The sequence below is a fragment of the Solea solea genome, chromosome 18 (assembly GCF_958295425.1).
Source record: "Solea solea chromosome 18, fSolSol10.1, whole genome shotgun sequence".
Classification (NCBI taxonomy): Eukaryota; Metazoa; Chordata; class Actinopteri; order Pleuronectiformes; family Soleidae; genus Solea; species Solea solea.
Genome location: NC_081151.1, coordinates 18,846,114 through 18,871,668, shown reverse-complemented (window position 1 = coordinate 18,871,668; position 25,555 = coordinate 18,846,114). Strand labels below are relative to the sequence as shown.

Below are 25,555 nucleotides of genomic sequence, written 5' to 3'. Positions count from 1 at the left end.
GATGAGGCAGCAGAGGCCACAAATCGTGGAATTGTTCACATCACACATAGCAACCTCATGTTCTTTCTTTCCCGTGAGACAAAGCCATCAGCAAATAAACAAAAGATATTCGAGTGGATGAAGGTGAACAAATAAGGACAAATAAGATCATTGCTGAGGCACATGGTGGCTCAATTACTCATGGATCTTTGTCTGTTTTTATGTGTAAATGTTGAAAATACTAACTATTAATTGATAATAACTATTATCAGTGTATTATATCATTTACTACCCTTGGTGGACCTTTGTTTGCTAACCTACTGCACCAAACCCCCCCCCCCCCATGTGCTAATGGAAATGCACAGAATAGATAATGAAGATGGCACCATCATCCAAAACATCTTCCAGCTCCAACTACTGTATTTAACACGAGGCCAAATCAGCCCATGCTCTTTTTGTGTACGTGAAATGCTTGAAACTTGAGATAAAATAATAATAAACTCTCCCTAGGTTTGCAGACACGGCTGCTCAAACTTCTCCACATCATTAATCAACTACGTCAAGGAGGGTGTTTGCCAGTATTTGTCTGCCTAAGAACAGCATTACTTACAGGATGTAGGTTATGACCCATAGTAGAAATGATCAGGCCAGATTTGTCTTTTTAATAGTTTACCTTGGCGGCGTCTTCCATTCTCTGAGTTCTTTCTTTAATTCAAGCTTAAATGCAACTTCGTTTTGAATTCCAGCGCTGCAACAAAAAAGGTTGTATGAAACATTGCGTTTTCGACACAGGCAACAGTAAAATATCATTTGTAAACAGATTACAGTACAGTTGTGTACATGTATTGTAAAATGTGCACATTCGTGGTGATCGGTTGTATCAAGAATGTATGGTTTTGTGTTTGGAAAAAGTTAAAAAAAGGCAAAACACACACACACACAAACAGCTGTTCCTGCTTACATATGCATGTATTTTTAGTCGTCTGGGTACGTCGGCGGTCAGTGTGTCAGTATAATGTTGCTCACTGAGGCTTCTGTGCCAGCTGTGAGATCAACTGGATTCACTCATCTGCTTTGGTGGCACATTGTCTGGCCCATAGTGTGCTTTGGAAGTGGACGGGACATTGATATTGGGGTCTCCATTGTTGGCTTCGTCTATCTGGTTGCTCTTGCCCAGGCTCTTGATGATGTTCAGGTTAATGCGCGCCGTTTCCATGAAGCTGTTTTCCAGCAGCCAGCCGTCGGACTCGGAGTTGGGATCTCCCTGCCGCAGCACGTTTTCCAGGGACGTTTGAAGGTAACGGACTCCTGTCAGCACTGACAGCTGCAACAGAAGACAAAATGAGTAGTGTCTATCCTCGTTGACTGAAGCAACTAAGAAGACGACAATAAAGCTTCAAGTCACTGTTCTTCAACAAGGTTTTTTTCCTCTGGAGCTACAAAAACCCTGGATCTTATTGTATTCTTTTAACAGCATATTTATTCTAATGAAATATTGTGATGGAATTATTTTTGAATTTTTCTTTTCTTCTACCACTTTATCCTCCACATGAGGGTTGCAGGGGGCGCTGGTGCCAATCTCAGCTTGAGTCATGGACAGGTCGTCAGTCCATCACGGGGACACATAGAGACAAACAACCATCCACTCTCACGCCTCCATGTGTTCATTTTGTTGGACCCCCCCCCCCCCCCCCTTTATATTTGGTAGGACACTCGTCTTCCCTGACCTCAAACAGCCAGGTGATGAGGACGGCGAGGCCGATGGACTGCATGATGTAGTTGTAGTGTTCCAGCAGCGCCTGTCGACAGCCTTTCATCCACAGGTTCAGCTCCTCCGTCTGGTGCTCGTAGCTGAAGTGGGCCGAGTTGTTGGTGATCTGCGTTTGGATGCAGGGCCGCGGGGAGTTAACGTTGCAGCAGCTGAAGGGGACGGCGTCCATCAGGTACTTCCCCTCCACGTTACTCCTTAATCGGCTGGAGGAGGAGGAGGAGGAGATGTGTGGGATGTTAGTGTGGTCTACTGTTGAGATGGTCTACGGAGGAGAGAATGTCAGCATATATTTTCTTTTTGTCTTCAGGAGGACAGGGAGGAGGATTCGACTTTTACTTCCCTCCAAATTTACATTTCATCTTTGCTCATGAGATAACTTTTAAATAAATGATTACATTGTGTCATGAGTGGGTAATAACAAGTACAGAGATCATCTGTCACAATAGTTCAACTTTTCAAGATTTCTTTACAAAGGCTATGCAAATAATGTGTTTTAGTGACGTTGATGGAATATTAATGTTATTAATGAGTTCAATTTGAAAAATGACTCTTATCCCAAAAAGATTATATTATCGTTCATGTTTCATGCTGAGATGTTTTAGTTATTTATGATTCAATTATAAAAGCTAAATATATTTTTAATGTCATTTTTTCCTCACTAGTTTGGTTTAGTTTAGTTGGTACTTACTCCACCACCTCTTTCTGAGACATGTCCAGGTACCGGTTACTGATCCACTGCATTTGAAACCAGTCTCTGTAGCCACTGTTGCCGCAGCACTTGAACTCTATCTGCAGGATGTCCATGGTGCGCTTGAGGAAACATCTCCCCGGCGTGTCCGTGTCCTTGTAAAACTTCATGGCCTCAGTCAGGCCCAGGTTCAGAGACTCCTCCAGCTCCCCGCGCATGCTGTAGCACATCAGAGCGCCCACCAGCACGCAGAAGGTGAAGAAGAAGGTGCATATGATGTAGGGGAGCATGATCAGCTTCCAGCGCAAGAACTTGGTGCTGTCCACGCAGTCGTAGCAGATCTTCCCACCCAGGAAGTTGATGGCACAGGCGATGAGGCCCACGGCGATGAGCATGTTGGGCATGTACTGGATGTCCCTCTCAGCCATCACCTCTACTCGCTTGTTGATCTCCACCTTGAGGAAAAGCCCCAGACTGAAGAGGATGGCTCCCGTCACCACGGAGATCCAGTTGAGGATCCACAGCACCTGGGCCAACTTGTCCCTCTTGGTCTTGGTGAACTTCACTCTCAAGACCGCCATGTCTGTTTTTCTTGGATTAAGGGTGGGACACGGGTGGATGAAGGGAGAGGAACAGGTTATCCTCCAGGGGGTGTTGGAGATCAGTGGGAGGGGGGTTGGTTGAACAGTTCACCGCAGGTTCTTTCATAAGCAGCTTAGCCTGGTTGTCATGATCAATATCATGTGGACTCGGCATACTGGTTTTATTACAGGTGCTGGCAACTCTTTGAGACTACGACAGAGAGAGAGAGAGACAAATAAATATGGTTTATTATGACACAGCATACAAGATAGAGACATATCATCAAATGTGTGTAAAGAGGAAACAACATAGAAAAGATCAAGATGTAGAATAATATTAATCTATACATTTACCTCAGCATTCACGTCATTTCCCGGTCTTGTCGCGTTCTCCTCTTGCTGGCGTTCCTCGGCTTCTCTGTTTGCGACACAACAATGTGGCCGTAGTGACACAGTTTGGATGAAAGAAGCCGCAGCAGCAGCAGCAGCAGCAGTGGAGTAAGACTGTAGTAACCAGGTTCTGACCCTCCTCCTAATCCCCTGTCATCATTAATCAGTCCTGGGCCCGGCGAGGGATTTGGTCCCACCTTCTGCCACCGATGCAAATCTGACAGTCTTGGCACAGAAAGGCCTGAGTGTGTTTGTTTTCATTCAAGTCAAAAGTAAAAGTATACCGTACGTGTATCTGCTATATGTTATAGTTAATCTCAACTGTTAACACGACAGATTAGACTGAGATTATACTCTATATTGTGTCGTAGACATGTTCATCTAGTGCAAATTTTACTTTTTTTACACAATAAAAGCAGTATTTTATTAGAGAAGATCTGACGCTGCACTGCTCTCTACTGGACGACTCCTGCAAGTAGAGCTGCACCTACTCATGACTCTGCAGATTATTTACTTGATTCATTATTTGAAATGATGAAAAATCTCTGGAGATTATTTCCTCCAGCTTTTATCTGGTTATCAAGCAAACGTCAGACCTTCAAATGCAAACGTTCATCATTCAGTCGTTCACATACGAGTGTCAAGTGGAGCATTAATGACACTCTTTGTCAGTTTTCAATTCCAGCGATCGTCTCACTCCTGCTGCTCTCAATCTCTTCTGGTAGCAACATTAATTTCAATGCACACATCAGCCAATGAAATGTTAACTGAGAGTGAGATTAGGGGATTAACGCGTGCCAAAGTAGCTTGTGTAAAGCGGGGAACGTTACTGCAGCCACCGGACCAGTCAGCAAATCCACAGCAGACGGAGCAACTCTCTGTATCTCACACACACACACACATGGCCTCTTCTTCTGAACTCTTTCCAGTCTTTCTGCCAAAGTTTTACACTTCCTGTCTGCTTTTCCCAACAAATCTGAGCCTTCTGGACTTTTGATCATGGACAATTAAAGGTGTGCACCCTTAAGACAAGTGACTGCATCATACTTCAGCCGGATGACTGATACCGAGCCGTCATTATAATCGAACAGTGACTAAGCCACAGCAGATCATAATGATAACAGTCCTCTCTTTAAGGTAGGGATGGAGGTAGGGATGGAGATCCAGGCTACATTTTGATTTCAAAAGGGTCCAAGCCCCTTCCTCCAGACATTCAACATCACACCCTCAATCTCTAACTTCAAACTCACCAGAGATAAGGTGATAAGGTGGTGAAATCATAAAACCAGGCTCAGAAAAAGTCTGTCTCCAGAGGAAGTGAGAAAGCCCCATCACAAGAGAAGGCGCTGCGGCTGCAGACGACATGCTGATTTATGTTTAATACCCCAGAGAACTCAGCAGGTCATTCCCTTATATTCTTTATTCCAGGGATAGCGCGTGGCCAGAAAAACACTGAGAGAAAAAATCGAACCGCACACAGATGTGGGAGAAGAGCAAACAGAGCGCAGACGGCTAATCCATAACGTGTGTGTTTTAATTGTTCCTGCTGCAGAATGACTGACATTCTGTCAACGTCGGCCTCTTTATTCCCGAGCAACAAACAGGTTTATTCCTCTGAAGATCTGAGCGTGTGTGTGTATGAAAGCATCATGACCCCGCAGAGGATCTCGTCTTTCATCACTGACAGTGAAAACCAAAGCAGAGACAACACTGACAGACACAGCAGATTCCCCTGATGTCTTGACAGAACACCACCAGATGGCGCCACAGACTCCATTTCCCTGTGTGTTTTGGTAGAACTGATGCTTTCTGCAGAAACTGAGCTGTGCACTGTGTTTTAATTGACATTAACCAGTCAGACTGCACCGCAAAGAAAAGGAAATTCACCAAGTGGGACGTAATCTCAGCTAAATTGATCCCGGCTTCACTCAGTATCTACCCTGTTCTTCGCTGCCTGACCTCCATCACAGCCTCTGGGCTCTTTAAAGGCTGCTAGGAGAGGAGAGGAGAGGAGAGGAGAGGAGAGGGAGAACTCTCAGATATTAGTTCCCTTAACCTTGCCGCAGCAGTCACTCATCCATTAAACAACCTGCTCTCCCTCCCTCGACCACATTTACCACGGGAGGTGTGTACACGCTCCGCCACTGCACGGCAGACCCGCCTCCATCTGCCACGTCGTGCTGATCACCACTGGGCCTATGGGAGCCACGGCCTACTGCTCCACCCTGATGCCCCAACCTTGTCACAAGGGTTAAAGGCGTATAACGCCGGCGCAGTGTTGCATCAAATTAAAAGAATGGAGTCAAATTGGCCGTTTCCTGTCGTAGATCATTTGAACGGTTCATTTCAATAGGAAGCACTGGTTTTGTTGATTGCACAGTTCTCTTGTATCGAGGCGAGAAGAAGACAAAACAGATGAAGCAGTGGTGTTTCCATCAAAAGGAGGATAAAATCCACACTGGTCACTAGGGGTCACTATTGTCCCAGTGCAGACGCTTGACAGCATCTCTGATTTGGATGATCTCATTTCTGGTCCCTTGAGGATTGTTGCTTCATCACAGCCCAGCAGGTGCCCTCTTTACTCCCCTTCATCCCTTGTTCTCCCGTCCTCCAGCATAATCATCACTGCCGCGAACATCTCCGCCCACGGTGATGTCATTCACCAGCAGGGAGGCAGATTTTTGAATCAACTGCATTGTGTCTTGACACAGGGAGTCACATGTGTACCTTTTATTCATTTGCCATGACAACAGCGTCGTCCTCCCACTAATTTTACCGCTTTCATGCTCGTTGACCAGGACATTACACTGCTAAGCATCGTCGTCACTGCCAGGATGTGACCAGGTAATTGTTTTACTGAGGTTTCATGAGATAATTGTTTAATTGGGACACAGACACCTAATTATTTTGTTCCCAATTGGGGACCATATGGATCCCGGCAGGTGAAACACAATTAAGCCATGTTAATTTATGAGGATTGTACCACGAGTATTTTACAGTGTACAAACAGTGGCTGTTGCATTCATTTATCCCGCAAACTCAGAGTTAGCGTGTGTTTCCACAGAGCTGCTGTGAGTGTTATCTAATTGTTCATTCAGGCCAGAAGTGACACTGCGCGGGATTTGCTTAATTGGCAGATAGAGGGATATTAACGAGGAACGCGTGGAAATGAGTTTAAGACAAACCCTTAATTGCTGATAAAACTATCATCCGTTTAGTTCCAGGGTGATAGTAAAAGCAGGATATTAAACATAGTTATTAGAGCAAAGAATGAATTTTGATCTTCGTCCCAAACGACCTCGTGCACGATAGTTTATGCTGATTATTACTGTGGCACAGTTACATAGACGAGATATTCACACTGTGGTGGAAATAAAGTCATCGCTCACAAAGAGATCAAGGCCACTTAAAAAGATATCACAAGCATGACACATCGCACACATTTCCGTCTTTATGAAAATACCAATATTTGCACAGCGAGTACATATCGCGTCGGGTGATGTCGCTTGTTTGGACGTTCGCAATTCAAGCGGAGATGAATGGCCTCTATTAGGAGCATTTAATCAGTGGCTGGCCCAGTGCTCCCGGTCTCCTGCACCCCCTGGGGAAAGATTAATGGGTACAGGATATTTCATCGGGTCCTCCACATCACTGCCGAGAATAAAGAGGCTGTAATTGTGTCTGTTTTGGCTGTTGTTTTGTGTCACGGGCAGACAAAGAGGAGCCTGCAGGTTGGTGTTTGGGGAGAGCTGCACAAGGTGGAAGAACACGATTCCAGGAAAGGAAACGCGAGATAACATGAACATTTCCTTCGTTTGTGAATATCTGATTCATTCACCTAAAGTTGTACTACAGGGATGAAGTCACCTCAACATGCAGAGGTTAATTTGACACTCTAAATTGACCTACGTTGACCCCGAGTTGGCCCTGCGATATCCAAGGTGCACCCTGCACCACCTTTTGCTCTGTGTCCGACGGGATTGACTCCAGGGGCCCCATGACCCTCAAGCGGAGGATAAAGTGGTATAAAATGGATGAATGAACGATCACAACAAAGACTTTCCCCCCCCTTTGATGTGGTCCGTCTCTTCTTCCTCATCAATCATCTGGTCAGATTATCCTGTCAGCACTCGCTGACATTGTCCTGCCACACCCTTGTTCTTCCATTGTAACACTGTGCGTGTCAGAAACACTTAATATCTCAGGAATAATTAATGAAATTGAATGTTTTCGCTGATTAAAACACAAGTACTTTGTTATAACTATGTGATTTTGACTGCTGGTCCATTTGTAGCCCAAATGCACGACCTTGAAAAGGATTCCGCACTTTAAATTCTTCACTGGTTCCCCCCCCCCGCTCTTGAAAAAGGATGTTTGTTTTGCTGCCATTGCATCTCATGAAAATTAGATGACCTCCCAGTGCTTTCTGCCGCCCATCGCTCCCCATATTTGTTCAGGGCTTAGCGACTGCATTTGGGTTAGCGTCCTCCTCCCTCCCTCCCTCCCTCCCACTGTGGCTTGTTCTTGGGGTGAATAACTCAACGCATATTTCAACTTGACACACTTCTGCTCGGGGTCTCCCCTGGGTGGCCAGTTCACAAGCCCACACATGCTGTATTATTTAAAAGTGGGGTTTGAAGTGTGTGTGTGCGTGTAATCTGCTGTTTGTGTAAAAAGAAACGTCTGATGGAGTCGTTAGGCTGTTTGTCCCCCGTGACCTTGCGGGCGTGGCAGCACCTCTGATACCAGATGATTTTCTGTACTTTGATTGATTTATTTTTTTTTTTTTCTATTTCACAGGCATTTAAATTATCTACCAACAACGTGAGACATAACAGAAACAACACGGTGATTTATGACAGGAAATTATAAGATGGACGATTTATCACAGGGCCAAGTATTAAAAGAAAAAATGCTTAAGGAGAATGAAACATAGGTAACGGTGTTGCAAGCCGAATGGAATGAATGTCAACTTCTAGGTCAGGACCACACACACACACACACAGAGACAGAGACAGACAGACAGACAGACAGACAGACAGACAGCCTTGTTTCTATGACTTTAGCTGACATTACATTGACTTACATTAATTCCCTGGAGAATCACACCTAACCTTAACCACAACTACTACTGGTCTAACCCTAACCATATAAACATGTGCCATAAGGAATACGAGTCCCCATAATGCATCACACACACACACACACACACACACAGTACTACAATAACTCAAGCTAATCTGAGAGCTGATAACATCATGGAAACCCACAGAGCACAGTGGTGTAAAATGACCCATAAATCATGTGCCAGGGAGAGGATGCAAAATACTGCAGCTTATATGATGGATACAAATAACAGTCTAATGCCTGGGAGAGAATTCATATAAATTCTTGTCATTACGTTGCAGGGATATGTCCCAGGAAAACAGCAGGATTATTAATATCCTCTGACCTAAAACCATTTTTTAAAAGCAGCTGTTCACTTACTACACCTTGTCTGTTCTGGGTTAAATGAAGCATCGTTCAGCGCTCACATTCTGCTGCAGCAGCCGCCGCCTGAATCTGCAGATTCTGTGGAGACAATGAGCTCGAGGTAAATGGGATTCAAGGCGAGTGCATGCAGTAATGTAGCAGCAGCAGCAGCAGCAGCAGGTGCCATGCCCACTGGAGGGCACTATGGGCAGCATATAAAGGCAGGGTGGTTAAGGTTGGTAGTGGTGAGGCACCTTGGCCAGCTCACCAGATGGGCTCAGTGAAGCATGTCAAATGGCGGTGACAGCTACCTGCCCTTCCTTAAGGTCTGTCACCATCTATAAACAAACCATTACTCTAATATGGGAGTATATGCTGTGTGTGTGTGTGTGTGTGTGTACATGCATGTTTTTGTTACCTTTTTAGAACCTACTCTGGTATAAACACAGGCCTTGTCATGACCAGCAGTCCTCACCTAAAGGAGGAGCTTACTTAAAGAGGGAGAACCTAATTTCTGATGTTTGAGGCAGGATGAGTATTGTGGTTGGGTTAGATCTGTTACTTATTTAGGACCCTTTTGGTATGAACACTGACTTTGTCAGGACCAGTTAGTCCTCATGGAGACCACAACCTGGTCCTCATGATGCAGAACCTCATTTCTAAAGAACTGGTTAAATTTAAGGGCTAAGTATTGAGTTGTGGTTAGATTAAGGTTAGGGTTAGGGTTATCGACTGGTTAATTAACTGGTGTTACTTAACACGATTGCTACCCAACAAACTGAAAACACAAATACACTTAATTATCCATCCATCCATCCATCCATCTTCTACTGCTGTATCCTCCATATGAGGGTCGCGGGGACTTAATTATCCAGTTTCTTTTCAAATTTCCAGTAAGTAAGAATTAAGCTGGGGACACACACTAACAGAAATCCGGTAGTGAGTGAGGGGTTAAGACTCAAATCGGCAAGCGTGTGAGGGTGACAGACCAGACCAGACCCGACCTCAGTCGCAGTCAATCAAACATGTTTGAATTTTCAGAGCCAAGTCTGGACACAGTCGTGTAGTGTGTACTGATGACTGACTGCAAACATGTTACCAACAGCCAATGACAAAGAGGAGGTGGGACACGAAATAGCAGCAGATGATGATGAAGACGGCACAAAGTAGCGGGAATATCAAAACAATGATGGCAAAGTTTTACCCTTTCAATTCAATTTAAAGAGACTACATTATGGAGAGCAGAGAAACCCAACAATTCACACAATGAGCAAGCATTAGGCGTCAGTGGAGAGAAAAAAACTCTCTGACAGAACCAGACTCAAAGATGTGCGGCCATCTGCCTCGACTTTGAATGATAATAACAGCCTCAAAACTGGATCTGGATCCTGCAGCCTGCAAAATAAGGACAGAGATAGAGAGAGAGCAGGAAGGAAACACGGACTAGGGAAAGAAAGAACAAGGTTAATTACATATAATGAAGGAATAAACTTAAACTTTCCCTTCCCCAAGTCTTTTCAAAAACAGTCACGACTGTGAAAGTTCAAGTACAGCTTTGGTGATTTCTAATGGTGAGGTCGGGTGCAACAAAAAATCTGTTCCAAGTGCATCAGGTCACTTACAGAGGCCGGCGAACACCAGCGTGGACGTAAAAACTGGTTCACAACTCTCTCTCTGCTGTTTCTTCCTCCTTCTTCATTGGTGTGGTTTATGCATTGAGTTTATGTGGGCGGAGCTGATCTTTGTGCAGTAAACCTCCACTTCTGAACTGTAAAAGCTTGTCCATCCAGAGGTGGCCTCTGTAAAGCAAGACCCTTGCTGAAAGTATATATATATATGTATTTATGGCTATTATATTTGATTTCTCACAATAAATCCTTAATTTCTCATTTAGCCATATTGGCTAATGTAATGTTGTATAAAAGTAACATTAAGGGAACGTTCTGGGAACCTTTAGAGAACGTTCTATAAAGGTTAGGAAAATTAGGAAAATGTTCCGCAATAGGTAACATTCCCATAACGTTCTGGGAACCAAAAATTGTTAGCCGGGAATGCTGATTTTCTTTTCTAGAATAAAAGAATGCATTACAAACATGTCCATTTAATGAAATTACCGCTAGAAATATTTAAGGAGGACTATTTTCTAATGATCTGTTTGTAATTGCATATAAGGCTGTATCATCTGCTCAGAAACACTTGATCTGTTTGTTGATGAGTGAGCAGGAACGTGTCCACAGCCTGGCTTTTCCTGAAGGCCTCCGCCTGCTCATTAGTTTGCAGCAGAGCGCGGATGCTGCTGCTCCTGCGCTCATCGCTGCCTCCACTGCGCAGGCGCACTTACTCCAGGACGCAGGGATCCGAAGAGGGAGGCAGGAGAACGAAGAAGAAACAAAAATGGCCCTGGACAATTTAATTTTCGCCCAGTGCATCCTTTACTTTCTAGCCTTCGTGTTCGGCTTCATCGCCGTGGTGCCGCTGTCGGAGAACACGGAGGACTTCGGCGGGAAATGCCTGCTCTTCACGCGCGGCATGTGGCAAAACGAGAACATCACCGTGTCGAAGCAGCGCTTCATCGTGGAGGAGTGGGGACCCGAGTCCTCCTGCAGCTTCATCACTTTCGTCGGGATAGCGTCCCTCATCCTGTCCGCAGTGCAGGCGTGGAGGCTGCTCTTCTTCCTGTGCAAAGGACACGACGAGTGAGTCACTTCATGCGTGTTAAGCACAGTAGCACAGGCCAGAGCGCTCACATTTAGCAGCTCACTATGAAGGTGTTTCCTTTATGAAACACTGACCAGAGAGAACATCCTTATTGTCACCTTCCTGTGTAAAGATGTAGATTGTGGTATTTTGTGACATCACCCCAGACTGTGTCAGCATTTCCATATGTCTTGCACCATTCATCACAGAAAGGTAGATACAATTGTGCTGTGCCTACACGTTCCAGGACATTAATAATTATGTCAGTGCTAAGTAGAGATGAGACAGTTTTCTCTCTCCCCCCCTTTGCACGCAGCTCCATCTTCAACGCTTTCCTCAACCTGCTGATCAGCTCTCTGGTGGTGTTCACCGTCTTCCTGTCCAGCACCATCGTCAGCGTGGGTTTCAACCTGTGGTGCGACGCCGTCACCGAGAGCGGCACCATGCCCAGCAGGTAAAGAGAGCGAAGCGTGACCTGGAACGTTTCAGAGAACGTCACTATTACAAGTGCTCTGGTTCTCATAAAGGTCTTTGTTTTTGTGTGTGATGTTTGGTCTTCAGCTGCGAGGAGCTGCAGGACACTGATCTAGAGCTCGGCCTGGACAACTCTGCTTTTTATGACCAGTTTGCTATCGCTCAGGTAGGTTTAGTATTGATTCAGCGATTCAGTGATTCTCAGTGAATCTGTATTTACAGGTTTGTCTCTCTCTCACAGTTTGGCCTGTGGGCTGCCTGGCTCACCTGGCTCGGCATCTCGGTGATCGCCTTCCTGAAAGTCTACCACAACTACAGACAAGAGGACCTGCTGGACAGCCTGATCCACGAGAGGGACTTGCTGCTCGGCCGCTCCTCACGCAGCCGCTCCGACCTCAAGACCGGCCTGCTCTAGACAAACCAAGAGAACGCAGAGACACATACCGTCATTCACACAGAGCGTGCAGTCCTCTGCCTGTCATCCAAACACCAGTGTGTTTAGACAATCAGAATCAATTGGCTTCTGCTCCCATTGAAGTGTTATTATAGGAATTTAATGGAAACCATGCTTCTTCTCAATTCTCATGTCTATTTAGCAACAGAGTATTAACGACTTGGACAGAATGGCTGGTGGATCATGTCGTATCTTTGTGAAACCCCTGCATGGACATACTGCATGACACTATAATATAATAGGTTGGTTTTTAGATGTAACGGGGAGTCCTTTTCCTTTTATACGCCAATAAATGTGCTCCTCAAAGCTTCCCTCTGGCAGGATGCGCCCTGAACTCTTGCATGCTGCAGCAAAGTGAAGTGATGTGTGCGTTTGCAGTGTCCATCAACTGTTACACAAGGGTAAAAAAGACAAATTGAAGTACAGAAAATTAATGTACCAGGCAGCCGGTGCAAAAACAATTCAATCTTGTGCCACATTTTGCCTTACATTTTATATGCTACAAACCAATATACTTTAAATCTCTGCACACAAATGTACCTGCACACATCCCTCAAAGTAGCCTCATTATTTGAAGGTTACAGGAAGAAAGCAAGTGGCCCTCTGGACACTGATAGGCAACGACAGTTTTATTCAAAGCAATTGAAAAATAAAAACGGCAGGAACTAAGAAAACCCTCCATAAAAAGGCACTTCTTCCAAAGTGACCGTAAATGTTTGGACAGCAGTGAAACGCAGCGGCGGAGCTAAACGTGCACATACAGGACATGAGTACACTTAGTATTGTTTTATTGCCAATGACAGTGCACAGGCATAAACAGCCTCATATTGCTTTGACATTTAAATGTGAGATCTCTGAAAGCAAACACTCTACCTATGAGTTCCTTATACAGGTACACGTATATACACATTTGACCAGAAACGGTGTGTGTTATTGCTTATAACGAGAGGTCTGTGGGATGTGCATCATTGTGCCCTTTGATCCCTACGAAAGGTTTTGTGTGGCTGTGGGCGATTTCTTTAAATTGCGTTTCATTTATAAACAATACAAACAATATCACTCAGTGTTGCGAGTCTGTCCTGCTTCAGTTTGGCCTCAAAAAGAGTAAAGAGCTTCATATAAGGTTTGAAAATGCAAACATTCACATCCGAGCGTACACGTGAGATGAACATTTTCCACATTGCAATCAAAACCTGAATATCGTGGGTTTTAAATATAAATGTAGCAGGTAAAAAAAAAATTGTTTTTTTAAAAAAAATATTATAATAATTCAAAGTTAGACATTTTCTCAGATGCAGATATACAGTATAGAAGAATAAATAGCATTTAGGTTAAAGGGGAATCGAGCAGATCTAAGGAGAAACATGGACAAAAGGCATTAGCATTCATTCTGGCTGAATATATTCTCTTTGATTATATAATGTTGTGCCGTGGAGTTTCTCCTCAGTGCAACTGACGGATGAACATACGATGTAAAGTGTAAAAAAAGAAGAAGGTATTTTTATGTCAGACATTCAAAGCCCTGTGTTTTCTTGCTCACGCATCATCATCATCATCATTGTACTCTGTAACCTCTCTACATTCATTTATGTGCACATACAAGGCTGAATACTGTGACAGACCAGGTATATTGATCCATATGTACCTCATTCACCTCTGTAGTATCCGATATACACATGTACATATTTGCATTCCATGGAAACATTCAACCACAACAATAGACTGTGATATGACCTGAAAAAGAAAAAAAAAATCACATTGTTATGGTGATTCCGTGAGCAACAGCATTACACATGTGCAAAATGTCATTATAAATTAAGTTGGGAGTGGCAAACTTGCCACCTTAATGCATTTATATACAAAAAAAGACGTGGAAGCTACATATGTCTGGGATCATACATTTTCCTTTTTTTTTTTATCATAGACAGTTTTCAGAGCCTTGCCAAATGGCTGAGGTGTTTGTGGACCTGGGCACCTTCAAAGTAAGGGAAGAAAGAGGAGGTTGAAACAAGGAAAGAAGGCTCCATGTCTCCCCCTGTGGTCAGTCTCTGTCACTGCATGGTCAGCCATATCCAGCAGCCCCACAGCAGCTGTTTCATATGGAGCAGGTAGACGGCTAACGCAGCCTCCAGCTCCTCGCACGCTCGCTGTGGACGCCGGCGGTCTGTGCAGTACATGGCCACGCCCAGGAATGACATCAGCAGGAAGAGGCAAGTGAAGAGGACGAGGTGAGGGCGGGACGGTGTCGTCTCATAGGCTGCACAGAGGAAAACAGCACAGAGTTTTTTTCCACAGGTTTGATTTGTGAGTGAGGATCTGAACGTAAGACCTGAGGAGAAGCAAAGACTGTGACGTGATGTCATTTGAAGCAGTGAAGCGGAGACCTGTCACACAAACGTGTGCTTTCTGTGTCCCAAACGTTATTAGAACTCGACAAAGTGACTCCAAAGTGAAATTCAACTCATAATTTGGACCCAAACCTTGAACCGCAGTCAATTACCTTGCTGCGCTTCCACACCTAATTACACGCAGTATTAAAAAGTGCAGTGTGTTTGAATATTCTCATGCAAATGCACAGGGTGACTGAACACTTCCAGACAGACTTACCACCTAAGCAGTCACAGTAAGGGATTTCTGTGAAGCCGACAGAGAAGAGGCCGGTCAGTCAACAAGAGGCTGCTGTGCCCTCGCACACTCTACTATCTCTCTGCAACAGACTTCATGGTGCCTCATTTGCATGCATAATTAATCAGGAGGAGTAAATCACCTGCTCACTAGGCGTTCCATTATTTTTAAATAGTACAGAATCCCCAAAGGGAAAGAGTTTACGATGCAATGTCGGTATGTTGTTGATATTTTGTCCTTCCTCCTCACTGTTAAGTAGATATACAGCTCTGCTACATATGGGGTTGAGGATCCCATTAAAGATGGGATGGTGCCACCCTTGTGGAAAAAGCCCTAAACAATAACAACTACATGAATATGCTGCCTTATCAGTGCATTCCCATTTACATGCTTCCGAGTCACTGGACTCGTTTGTGTTTGAGTTGCTGAAGCGCCCGAGGGCAGCGTTTCTCCTCGGCTTGTACAAACATATCTGACGCTCCGTGTCTGAGCGGCAGCCTGAATGTTTCCTCACCGTGTACCGTGGTCTCTGGCTCTCGGAATCGAACTCTCCGCTCGCTTCTCCGTCGGTGGTTCACCTCTGTGTCTGTCCCGCAGCTGAGGCTTGGCCTCTTGAGAATGGAGGTGGGGACTTTGCCGTTGGTTACCTACATTTTACACACGGTAGATTCACAAGAGCAGCAAAGACAGTGGAGAGATCTATGTATTTATTTCAGACACACTGCTCATATCCTGCTAATAGCTGCTCTTTACCTTAGGTTTTGGCGTGTCCTCCTGTTGGTGGTGGGTGTCCTTTCTGTGGCGGACCTCCGAGTGTTTCTCCCGGTGGGAATGAGGAAGACAGTTGACGGTGTCTCTGATGGACTCTGCAGCGGCGAAGCGCTTGGACAGTGCCGACACACACTGACCCAGCGAGTCTAGTGAGAGGACCATGACCCCGCGGTTACGCTTTCACACAGTCACACAGTCACACAGTCTGCAGCTCGCTCAAAAGACAAACAGTGAGCGAGTTGGAGCTAAACATACAAACATAAAACATGCAAATGTGGAGGGAGAAGACACCAGTGTTGACAGATAGGTTCAAGTTACAAAGGCTGATATAGAGAGAGCTTGCTTCGTTCCTCTATGTCTTTGCACCAAAAAAGCTGCTCAGATATTCATCACTTTTCCCTACAAAATGTAGAAGATGCACTACAAATTGAAAACCTGTGTCTTGCTTGAATGATTTAATCAAATGTTAAATCAATTATATCATAACAAGACATTGTATTTGAACACATTTCCAAATAGTCTCATTGTTTGTGGGCAAAGTAAATGTGAACGATACGTTTATCAGGGACCAAAACAGTAAACACGCCTCCCTCTGTGGTTCAAAGAGGATTCCCCTGTGTACAAAACAAAGTAAAGTCATCATGTCTCATGCATCGATCTGCAGCGACGACGACAACCACTCTGTGACACTCCCCGTTAAAAAAAAACGGGGAGTGTCTTCATGCTACGGCCGTCTTCATGCAGCTGCCTGTGTTCTGCACCCCTGCCCCCTGGAAGCTGAATCAACAACAAGGCTGCTTTTCTCCGTACTGCTTTACACAGCAGTGTCCATAAAAGAACGCAAAGTTCACAGTCAGACACAGTGGTGCTCCCTCTTAATGCAAAACAAGCAAACATGTACTGTACACCAGGTCACCAGGTCACCAGGTCACCGCCCTCAGAGCCACATCAGCTTTTTTGCTCCTGTGTCCTACATGACTGCAAATCTTGAGTCATTGTTTGGTGATAACTTGATGGTGATGTTATAGGTCCAGTGTGTAACGTTTTAAATGTATTACCCAAAAGTATGTTTTGTATAAGTGAATAATTTAGCTTTAATTAAAAAAAATTGTTTGTTAGAATAAGCCTTGCTTGATGCCGGCTTGCTACTCAAAGAACGGCTTTGCCCACGTAAACATGACGCATTCAGTGGAGGATACTGTCAAGGTGTGTTTAAATCCTTTTATGTTATGTGAAGGCCAGCGTGGTTACCTGATGCTCTTGCTTACGCTGTGGATCTTTAAAGAAATTGGATAATTTAACTTTTTAACTGAAGTAGCTGAACAAATAAATGGGATCATCACCAATGTTTTGCCTACAGCATAGGTAACGGCCCTTTTAATTACACAACAGAAGCTGCCGCAGGACACAATTGCACCTACTGTTTGCTCACGATGCAGCCAGAGAGCACACTGTGCATTTTTAAAGAGGAGACTTATTGCTCAAATGAAGGACAATATCCACCATAGATCCCTGATGCACTTGGGATGAGGAGGAGTCCTCCGATTGATTCACTCTACAGTCTCACCATGAGGTGTCACTAATTCTTACAGAGTAGACCATAAATCAGTGTCTGTAATGTGTATATAATCTCTACCCTCGTGTTAAATTGTCAGTGGCATATTCAGTCTTCGCTGTTCTCGCTCCTACCTGAATACTCAGTCTTGCCAATCTCAGCATAGACGGTGGCCATGAGCTCGAGGCTCCGGGCAGTAATGGGGTGGTCATTACCAAAGGCCCTCTGGTGGATCTTTGTGGCCTGTAAGATGCACAGCTGTGTGAATTATCAAGCCCGCACTGGAGTGTCATCAAATGTTTCCAGTGCAGTAAAATCTGGAGAATGATGACGTTTACATACCTTACCGCTGTATTCCAGAGCAAGGTGAGGCCTGAGAGGAACATGAACGGAAAAAGGCACCATTAAACCACTTCTTTTGTTTGTAGAGCTGCAGTAAAAAAAACATATATTCCCTGAAAGCAAAAGTTCTTTAAAGATGGATGACTGAGATTATCAGATTATCTTAACATCTGCTTACTCTTTTTCCATCTGAAAACATAAATACAGTGGAGATTGGTTTACAGGTTGGTTTACCCACGCATGTCCATCTATCGCTCCTCTGCTTAGTCTTAAACTAGGTTAACGTGATTGTTGAGAGTTTGCCAGCTGTTCCACTCGTACATATCTGACCCGTGGCGCCAGACACAAGGACATTTATCACCCTCACACAGTCACGTGTGTGTCTGTTGATGTAGAGCAAGCTCTGTTTAGTGTGACAGATGTCAGCTTTGCTGTTTCCTAAGCCACACTTCCTTTCAATTAGTCATGGCCAGGTGTCAGGTTGCACTCCTTTAGGGAGGTTCTCAAGGGACATGTGATCTGAAAATACAGAAAAGCCCTTCACCGGCCCAAAGGATTTCCTAAGACATAATTGAAAGATTCAGGAAGTCGTACCACTTCCTGTCTGCAGCAAATTAAAACTAGGGCTGAAGCTCAGAGTGGAAGGAGTTATTTGTTGTTTTTTTCTGTTTATAGTTTTCTACAACATTTATCGTCTCCAGAATGTCTAGAAGGTGAGTTTATGAAATAAACCCCCCCCCCCCCCCCCACACACACACACAGACATTAATAAAACCCTCTGCCCTCCACCACCCTCTCCCACAACCTGGTTAAGTGACCCAATCCCAACAATGACAACAAAGAAACCTAAAATAGGTGCATGCTATGGCCTAACAAAGTACCCCTGCAACAGGAGACAGCAGATCCAGTTAAGGTGTTCCTCCTGAGACACTCACGTAGAGTGTGGTGTCTCTTTTCTCCACATCTATGGAGAAATTCAACTCTGGTTCAAAGGACCTGGAGTTGGATTTGATCTAGTTGGGACATTTTCCATTCCAGGAAGGTGAATATGTTGAAGTGCAAGTGGAGACAGATATGTTTACGTTTTTTTTAGTACCAAAAATGAACATTTTGTGATGAATAGCAGCATCATTGGCTGTAGTTCCACATAGTTTACACATAATTCATTCCTAAAAACTAAATGTAACATAAAATATTTATCTCAAATTTACGTACTAAATTATTTCCTGATTACAAGCCGACAGGTTTTTCCCTTATAAACAAATGCCACTACGGAGAAAGCTGTTGCTTGCGTAATAGACGGATAACAAACAACATGTTCTTTGCTTTTGTGACACATGAACACAATTACATCAGTTCTGGGAAATGATGAAAGTTCAAATGTAGCTGAAACAATTAGATAATTATAGGTCATCATACAGCATTTTGTCAGTCTTTAGACTGTAACTATCATCACCGCCAATGTTTTGCCTACAGCACAGGTAATGGCCCTTTTAATGACACAACAGAAGCTACAGCAGGACACAATTTTACCTACTGTTTGCTCATGATGCAGAGCTGAGCCAGCCGCTCCAGGTGCTGAGCTTGGGAGGCCTGCTCCGAAAGCTCCTCTGGGGTTGTCCATCCTGCGGAGCCCAGTGTAGCCTCCTCCTGAGGCCCTGTTATACAAACACAGGGCATGGAATCACGCGGTGCCCAACAGCAAAACTGAACTCAGTCTCAATCAATCGATCCCCTTCCTCCTCTCGACTACAGCTTGAAAGAAATAAAGCTCAAAAAGCCTGTCCAGCACTGCTGTAGACTTTAAGCCTGCACAGCAGAGTCGAGCCAACTGAGGACTGGAGACGAGAAAGCAGAGATAAGGGCAGGAGGGAGAAGATAAGGGAGTCAGACAACACACTCACCACGCCCACTGGAACACAGAGACATGCAGGCACGCACACAGCCACAAACATCAAACACAGAGCACGCACTGTCCAAACCGAGCTCAATCTATACACAATCTATCGCAATCCATGCCTGACTGTGCAAATAAATCAGTGGATTAGATATGTTTGCATTACAAAAACCACACGATGACAACTGTGTTCACGGTCAGTGGAGACGCGGAGGGAAAGGTGCTCTTGAAAATGCACCGGGGAGAGAACGGAAGCTTGTAAACTGCAGCGACAGAGCCGGCTCTGCCCCTGCAGAAGTCCAGCGTTCAATCTGAGTGAGTGCTGAATCAGGGGGCCTCAGCATTCTACAGTGACACACAGCTCCTAATGACATTGTGCAAAGTGTGGCCATTTGTCTTGTACTTTGCCTGTCCCCCAACCTCTGCTGCGTGCGTGCGTGCCCACGCTACACTGCACTGCTGCCTCAGCAGCAGACAGAGAGGGAGAGGCAGACGTCTGAAGCCGCAGAGGCAGCAGGTCGGTGATGAACGAGCGGCCTTGCTGTGAATGCTCATTTAAAGCTCCAGCAGGTATATATCGTAAACAAAGACGGACTTGGATAAAGTGGGACTTCAGTTTATATCTGCTCAATGACTTAAAAAGACCAGATTTGTAGTCGCAGGACATACACAGGTATATGACACACACATGTCAGGTCAAGAGGAAATTCACTAAATAAATACATTCCACATAATAAGGAATCATGCATGTTTTCATATCTATAAAAAGTCAAATGAGACATGTGTAATCAGTTTCGGTACCAATGATATACTAGCTTACCAAATAAGTGAAATCATTTTACGATATTTTGGTCCTTAGCAAAGTAAATTATAACTTAAAAGGAACGGAGATCTTTAAAAAACCAAGATACAGGACTAAAATGATGGAATGTTGCAATCTATGGAACAACCTGAACAAAGAAACCAAAGAATCAAACATTACATTTAAACATTCAATTACAACATACAACAGTATGTTAAGGAAATACAATGAAATGTGTTACATTTGAATAACTTGCATATTAACAAATGGAGTGGCTATGACTAACTTATTTACTTGTATTATTTTGTGTATATTGTCGTAAATGTGTATGTAAATTGATTACTTGGGATAAAGGGGCGGAGTAAATAAGATTCTTCTTCTTTCTGCTCCTTTTCACAAGACTTTTTTTATATATATTTGTGAATGAAATGAAATAAATAAACTCAACTAAATGATATGTTTATCTATGAAACCAAATGGAAGGAACAAACAACATGCACAGTCAAAGTGGATCAAAGTACTTGCCTGTACTTCCGTGGACAGCCGTGAGCTCGATCAATGCCACCTCATAGAACATTTTTTCAGCCTGGATGAACTGGAGGGCCTTCCCATCTGTTTAAATGGGTGAAGGATTGGCTCAATTGTCGACAGGATTAGTCAGCTGTTAATGTCAAAAACAGCCTCGTTGCCCAGCTCACACTCTTGACAGTGACACCGCTGGGCAAACAGAGTGTGTCGTAATCCAAAGCACAATGTTGGTCTGGATTTTGCAATGTAGACGTCACCTGTGTGTGTGTGTGTGTGTGTGTGTCATTGTTTTTGTTGTTTTTGCGGCTGTAAGTGTTTCAATGGAAGCTGAACGCCATGATAGAATCATCTCCGTCCTATCGCGTTCATGTCTGCTTTTATCTTTTGCTTTCATGTTTTGCACAGCCTCATTGTGGCGGATTAAAATGTTTCCATGAAAAGACTTAAGTCTATTTAAAGCGTCCTTAAAAATAGGACCTGTTTGCGACGTCAAAAGCATTCCGCACACGCAATGTTGGTCCCGCTGGAAAATGACACCATTGAGGAATTTAAAGTCAGGTGAATTTAAAGACCACTGGGATGAAGAATGCTTAAAATAAACGCAGCCCTTCCTGATAAAATGTCCTACTTAACACCAGATCTGTCGTGTGTGAAACAGTATGAATAACATTATGTAAAACACACTTTCAGCTTGTCTAAATAGGTAATAACAATAGTTTTCCATGCTTAAAGATCAGTGAAGCTCACAGCCGCAAACCACAGCAGCTGGTTTCTGTCATTTTCTGTCATTTTGTCACATGTACTTTATGAAAACCCAACATTTTTTAACAAGGTATCCCTGAGAATACATTATTATTGAGTATAATACACACAGATGTGAATCCCGGTGACGATTACAAATGCACTAAATGTGTCCCAGCTCCTCTGAGTCACCTGGCAGCACGAGAGGAGGTGAGTTGGACCATATGGGAGCAAAGATTAAGAACAGCCTTCGTCAAAGGTCAGAGCGCTACATCTGCCTGCTATTCTTAGGCCTCACTGGACCACAATAATGCCCCAGCAGGAAACACACACACACTCCGCTCATCTACATACACATACACACAAAAACAACCTCCGCTCCACTGTAATTTGAAGCAATTACACCAACACTGGCATCAAGTGCTGCATAATTTATCGTGGAAAATAATCTTAATCCTACATATGAATTTATAGCAGTAGTAGTGCTACTTGGTTTGCATGCACATATTAAATGTGATACGAGAAAATCAGGTCAGTATACTTTCCAAGAAACAAATATCAGTGAACACTCAGCAACTAGAAGAGCTGTTGGCTCTGAATAAAGGTCACTTCATACTGCCAGCTCTGATAATAGAAAAAACCTGTACGAGTCATGACAAGACCACTATCACTATCAACAACACACAGTGTGTTGTTTTTTTTGGCTCTGGAATGAAGCCACTGTCACGAGTTGAAATCAGGATGCTCTGTGTATAAAAACCCGGCTTTGTTTACTAGTCGTGGTTTTGGTCAGACCCAGAGGCGACGTGCATGAGACTCTGAAATGCAGCGGTTGTAAACACTCCTGCGAGACGGCAACAAAGGTCCAACATCCTGCTCCCAGTCTGAGCACGGTGACCCTTCACCTTCCCCCCCCCGAGGGAGGGGGACCGTGGCAAAGAGCACAACATCACTGCTCCGGCTCTCATGACGCTCATGAGAAATGCTAAGCTCCCTCGAAGAGACTGAAGGGAATGTTGGAAAAACAATTTGATTGTGCAAGAGCACCAGACGACAACTCTGTAAAGACTGTTCTCCTGTGATGATTCATCGTCACAGACAAGTATATCCTCACTGGCTGTGAAAACCCGTTTTGTTTGATTACTTGAATGTCTCAAAGCTGCAGTGCGTAACTTCTGTCAGCGTTTATGTTGGTCTTTGTGAACAGAAAAGATGTAACATTATTTTTATGCTGTGTCCTTCCATCTGAAAATGGATTCTGTCAATCAGACCTGAGTGAGGAAGTGTTTGTGTGCAGCACAGGGGAAGGACGGGGCAATCAGTGTTTTTTTTTTTGGGAGGGGGAGAATATAGAAAAAACTTTTGTACACCTTTTGTGTGCTGCGGTTCTTTGTGTATCCAGTCACACCTCAGCCGGTTTGTAGTCGTCTCGCTCTATTAGTGTGTAAATGTTGCCTTGACAGAACAGACGACTTCCTGTGTGCAGTGTGGGCTCGTCACCAGGCGCCACTACACCCGAACTACAGTGAGATGAACATGTATAAAAAGCCACATTAGACACAACATGAAACCATCACTATTGATGATTTTAGACTGTACGCCAAAGGGTTTAACCCCGTTCATGGTAGATGACCCTCTTAAATAGCCAGCGGTTCATGCTGAGGGTGGCCAACTCTCGGTGAAGCTCAGATCAACAAATCGACCTATTTTGGAAAATGGACAGTGAGGTGCTGAGCCTCGCTCTGGTAGATAACATGAGCTGGCAAGTTAAGTGTTGGAGTGTCTCAGTGACGGGGAGAGGAGCCACGGACGTAATATATCCTGAAACGTAACACCTCTCCATTACCTCTGTGCTGCTTTAGTTCAGAGAGGCAGTGAATTGGTGATGCACCAGTGGCTAGTCAGTGTGGATGCAGGTTAATTAGTGCTCTCCCACTCTGTTGTGCAGAGATAAGAGCCTACAAATCCTCTTAAGGGACCGACACAGCTTGAGCAACACACAAAACATGCGGCATTCTGGGACAAATGTGTTATTATGAACCTGTCAAAAGACATCCACTCATCCCTCCTGGTTTACACTGCTTTCTATAAAGGGTCTACATCCTCCATTGTGCAAAGAACGACTGTCCTGAACGCATTCATCTCATGGATATTGATTTTCTAGTTTTAGATTTAACGTGAAAGTGCGATGGACGGACGTGCTGGTGAGCAGGGACGGATCCGGCCTCATTGCGATAGTAAAGGATACAGTTCTTTTCTGTGATGAAGAGCTCCGCGATCTGTAAAAGGCAGAGAAAAAGACCAAGAGTCATGATTAGGCATCATTTCAAAGCAGATTTATGTGTGTGTGAGAGAGATGTCATGGGCTGTCAAAACAAACAGTTCTTCTCTACTTGCAGAAACAAACATCATAAAACAAGGTCCAGCGTTCTGGAATATAGGTTATGTTTTGATGTTGGGCAACACACACACACACACACACACACACAAACTATGAACATTTTAAGTTGTTGTCTTTGAGGGATTGTCCTCATAAAGTAGCTCAGTATGTAATCTGCAGGGACTTTGGTCAGACTACACAGCAACAAAACATTAATCCTGAGACCTTAGCACAGCCTACACAGAGCGACAAACAACAGTGTTTTAAGAATATGGAAAAATCTAAGGTTTTATACTGAGACAGTGTCAACACAGAGACGCGGGACGGACCGTGCTTTTGCATTTGACATTGGTGTTAGACACATCAAGGTTGGACACGTCCTGCGTGTTGAGGAGTGTGATCATGTGTGATGCCCTAAATGTCTCTAAAAACATGGTACAGCGGATTCCATAATGACATATCTAATGAACGTGTGCGTGTGCAAAACAAAGACAGGCAGCAGGAATCATAATAGGTGGTGTGAGCGTGTATATACACTCATCTCTCATCTGGCTCACCTGGTGTAGACAGTTGGGCAGAGAGGTGAAGCTCTGCACATGGGTCAGTCCCAGCAGGCAGCTGAGGAAGCAGTGCAGGGCGGCCTGGTACTCCCCCTGCTGCTGGAGCTGCTGTCCCAGCTCAAACAGGCCCTCCCTCCCCCTGTTCAGCATCCCCAGTCCCAGCCAGAACCAGCACTGCCTCCCATCAGAGCACCACCAGCTGAGGACAGACGCTCCTCTTCCTCTTACACAGCCTTACACGGAGTGACAGGTTTAAAGAAGAAGAAAAAAAAAGGCAGCCAGTCACATAAACACAGGAAAAAAAGGTGCCAGAGGACCAGTGAGCAGCCCGGCTTTCTCTCAGCCACGTATGTGCACTCTAAGTCAAGGACAGGTGGTAAGGAGCAGGCTGAGGGAGCTCCAGCGACTCGCACAGAAAAGATCCATTCCCCTCCCTCCTTCTCCCAGGCTGCACCAGGAAAGGAGGACAGAGGAAGTCGGAGAGTGTGGCAGAGTGAGTGGCAGAGCTGTGGACCAATCCCTGCTTTGCTCACATACACCACAGTGTGTTAACACATTAGATCTCTCTCCACTCCTAGCACAGGAAACAGCAGAGATGTTTTGATGTTAAAAAGCAAATAGTGTGCACATGTTCTATTATGTACAATTTAAACGTCATCCAGCATTTTGGGCCCAATCTTTCCCGATATGTTTTATTATTCACAGAACAGTGAATCGTGTACATTGTGTTAAGTCCTGCTGCCCCTTATTTATGATTTATAAATGAGCAGATGAAAGCGCCAACAAGGAAGGCAGAATAACAAAGTGTGAGCATGTTTTTACGTCGCCGCTGAGAAACATTCTCTGAA

The 25,555-nt window shown here is 44.4% G+C and overlaps 3 protein-coding genes across 5 annotated transcripts; 1 reads left to right on the top strand and 2 right to left on the bottom strand.

The window, feature by feature from the left end:
• Positions 1–41: 41 nt before the first annotated feature.
• Positions 42–3,768, bottom strand: LOC131444760 (photoreceptor outer segment membrane glycoprotein 2-like). 2 transcript variants are annotated; one of them, XR_009233769.1, is made up of 5 exons: positions 3,374–3,768; positions 2,439–3,230; positions 1,707–1,953; positions 941–1,303; positions 42–727 (listed from the first exon to the last, which is right to left on the bottom strand). XR_009233769.1 is itself a non-coding variant. In XM_058615384.1 (4 exons), the coding sequence occupies exons 2-4, from the start codon at positions 3,017–3,019 to the stop codon at positions 1,031–1,033; spliced, it is 1,101 nt and encodes a 366-aa protein (XP_058471367.1). In that variant the 5' UTR covers positions 3,020–3,230; positions 3,374–3,768; the 3' UTR covers positions 42–1,030. The 2 variants fall into 2 exon arrangements, 1 of the variants encoding a protein (XP_058471367.1); XM_058615384.1 differs by having other exon boundaries at positions 42–1,303.
• A 7,461-nt stretch (positions 3,769–11,229) lies between these two features.
• Positions 11,230–12,826, top strand: LOC131445035 (transmembrane protein 179-like). Its single transcript, XM_058615814.1, has 4 exons — positions 11,230–11,577; positions 11,895–12,032; positions 12,140–12,218; positions 12,294–12,826. The coding sequence occupies exons 1-4, from the start codon at positions 11,276–11,278 to the stop codon at positions 12,465–12,467; spliced, it is 693 nt and encodes a 230-aa protein (XP_058471797.1). The 5' UTR covers positions 11,230–11,275; the 3' UTR covers positions 12,468–12,826.
• A 286-nt stretch (positions 12,827–13,112) lies between these two features.
• Positions 13,113–25,156, bottom strand: c18h14orf180 (chromosome 18 C14orf180 homolog). 2 transcript variants are annotated; one of them, XM_058615812.1, is made up of 9 exons: positions 24,705–25,156; positions 24,016–24,046; positions 21,024–21,110; positions 19,337–19,457; positions 17,800–17,887; positions 17,592–17,700; positions 15,885–16,048; positions 15,646–15,778; positions 13,113–14,763 (listed from the first exon to the last, which is right to left on the bottom strand). In XM_058615812.1, the coding sequence occupies exons 1-9, from the start codon at positions 24,855–24,857 to the stop codon at positions 14,558–14,560; spliced, it is 1,092 nt and encodes a 363-aa protein (XP_058471795.1). In that variant the 5' UTR covers positions 24,858–25,156; the 3' UTR covers positions 13,113–14,557. The 2 variants fall into 2 exon arrangements, with proteins under 2 accessions (XP_058471795.1, XP_058471796.1); XM_058615813.1 differs by having other exon boundaries at positions 17,800–17,830; positions 24,705–25,154.
• Between the last annotated feature and the right edge of the window lie 399 nt (positions 25,157–25,555).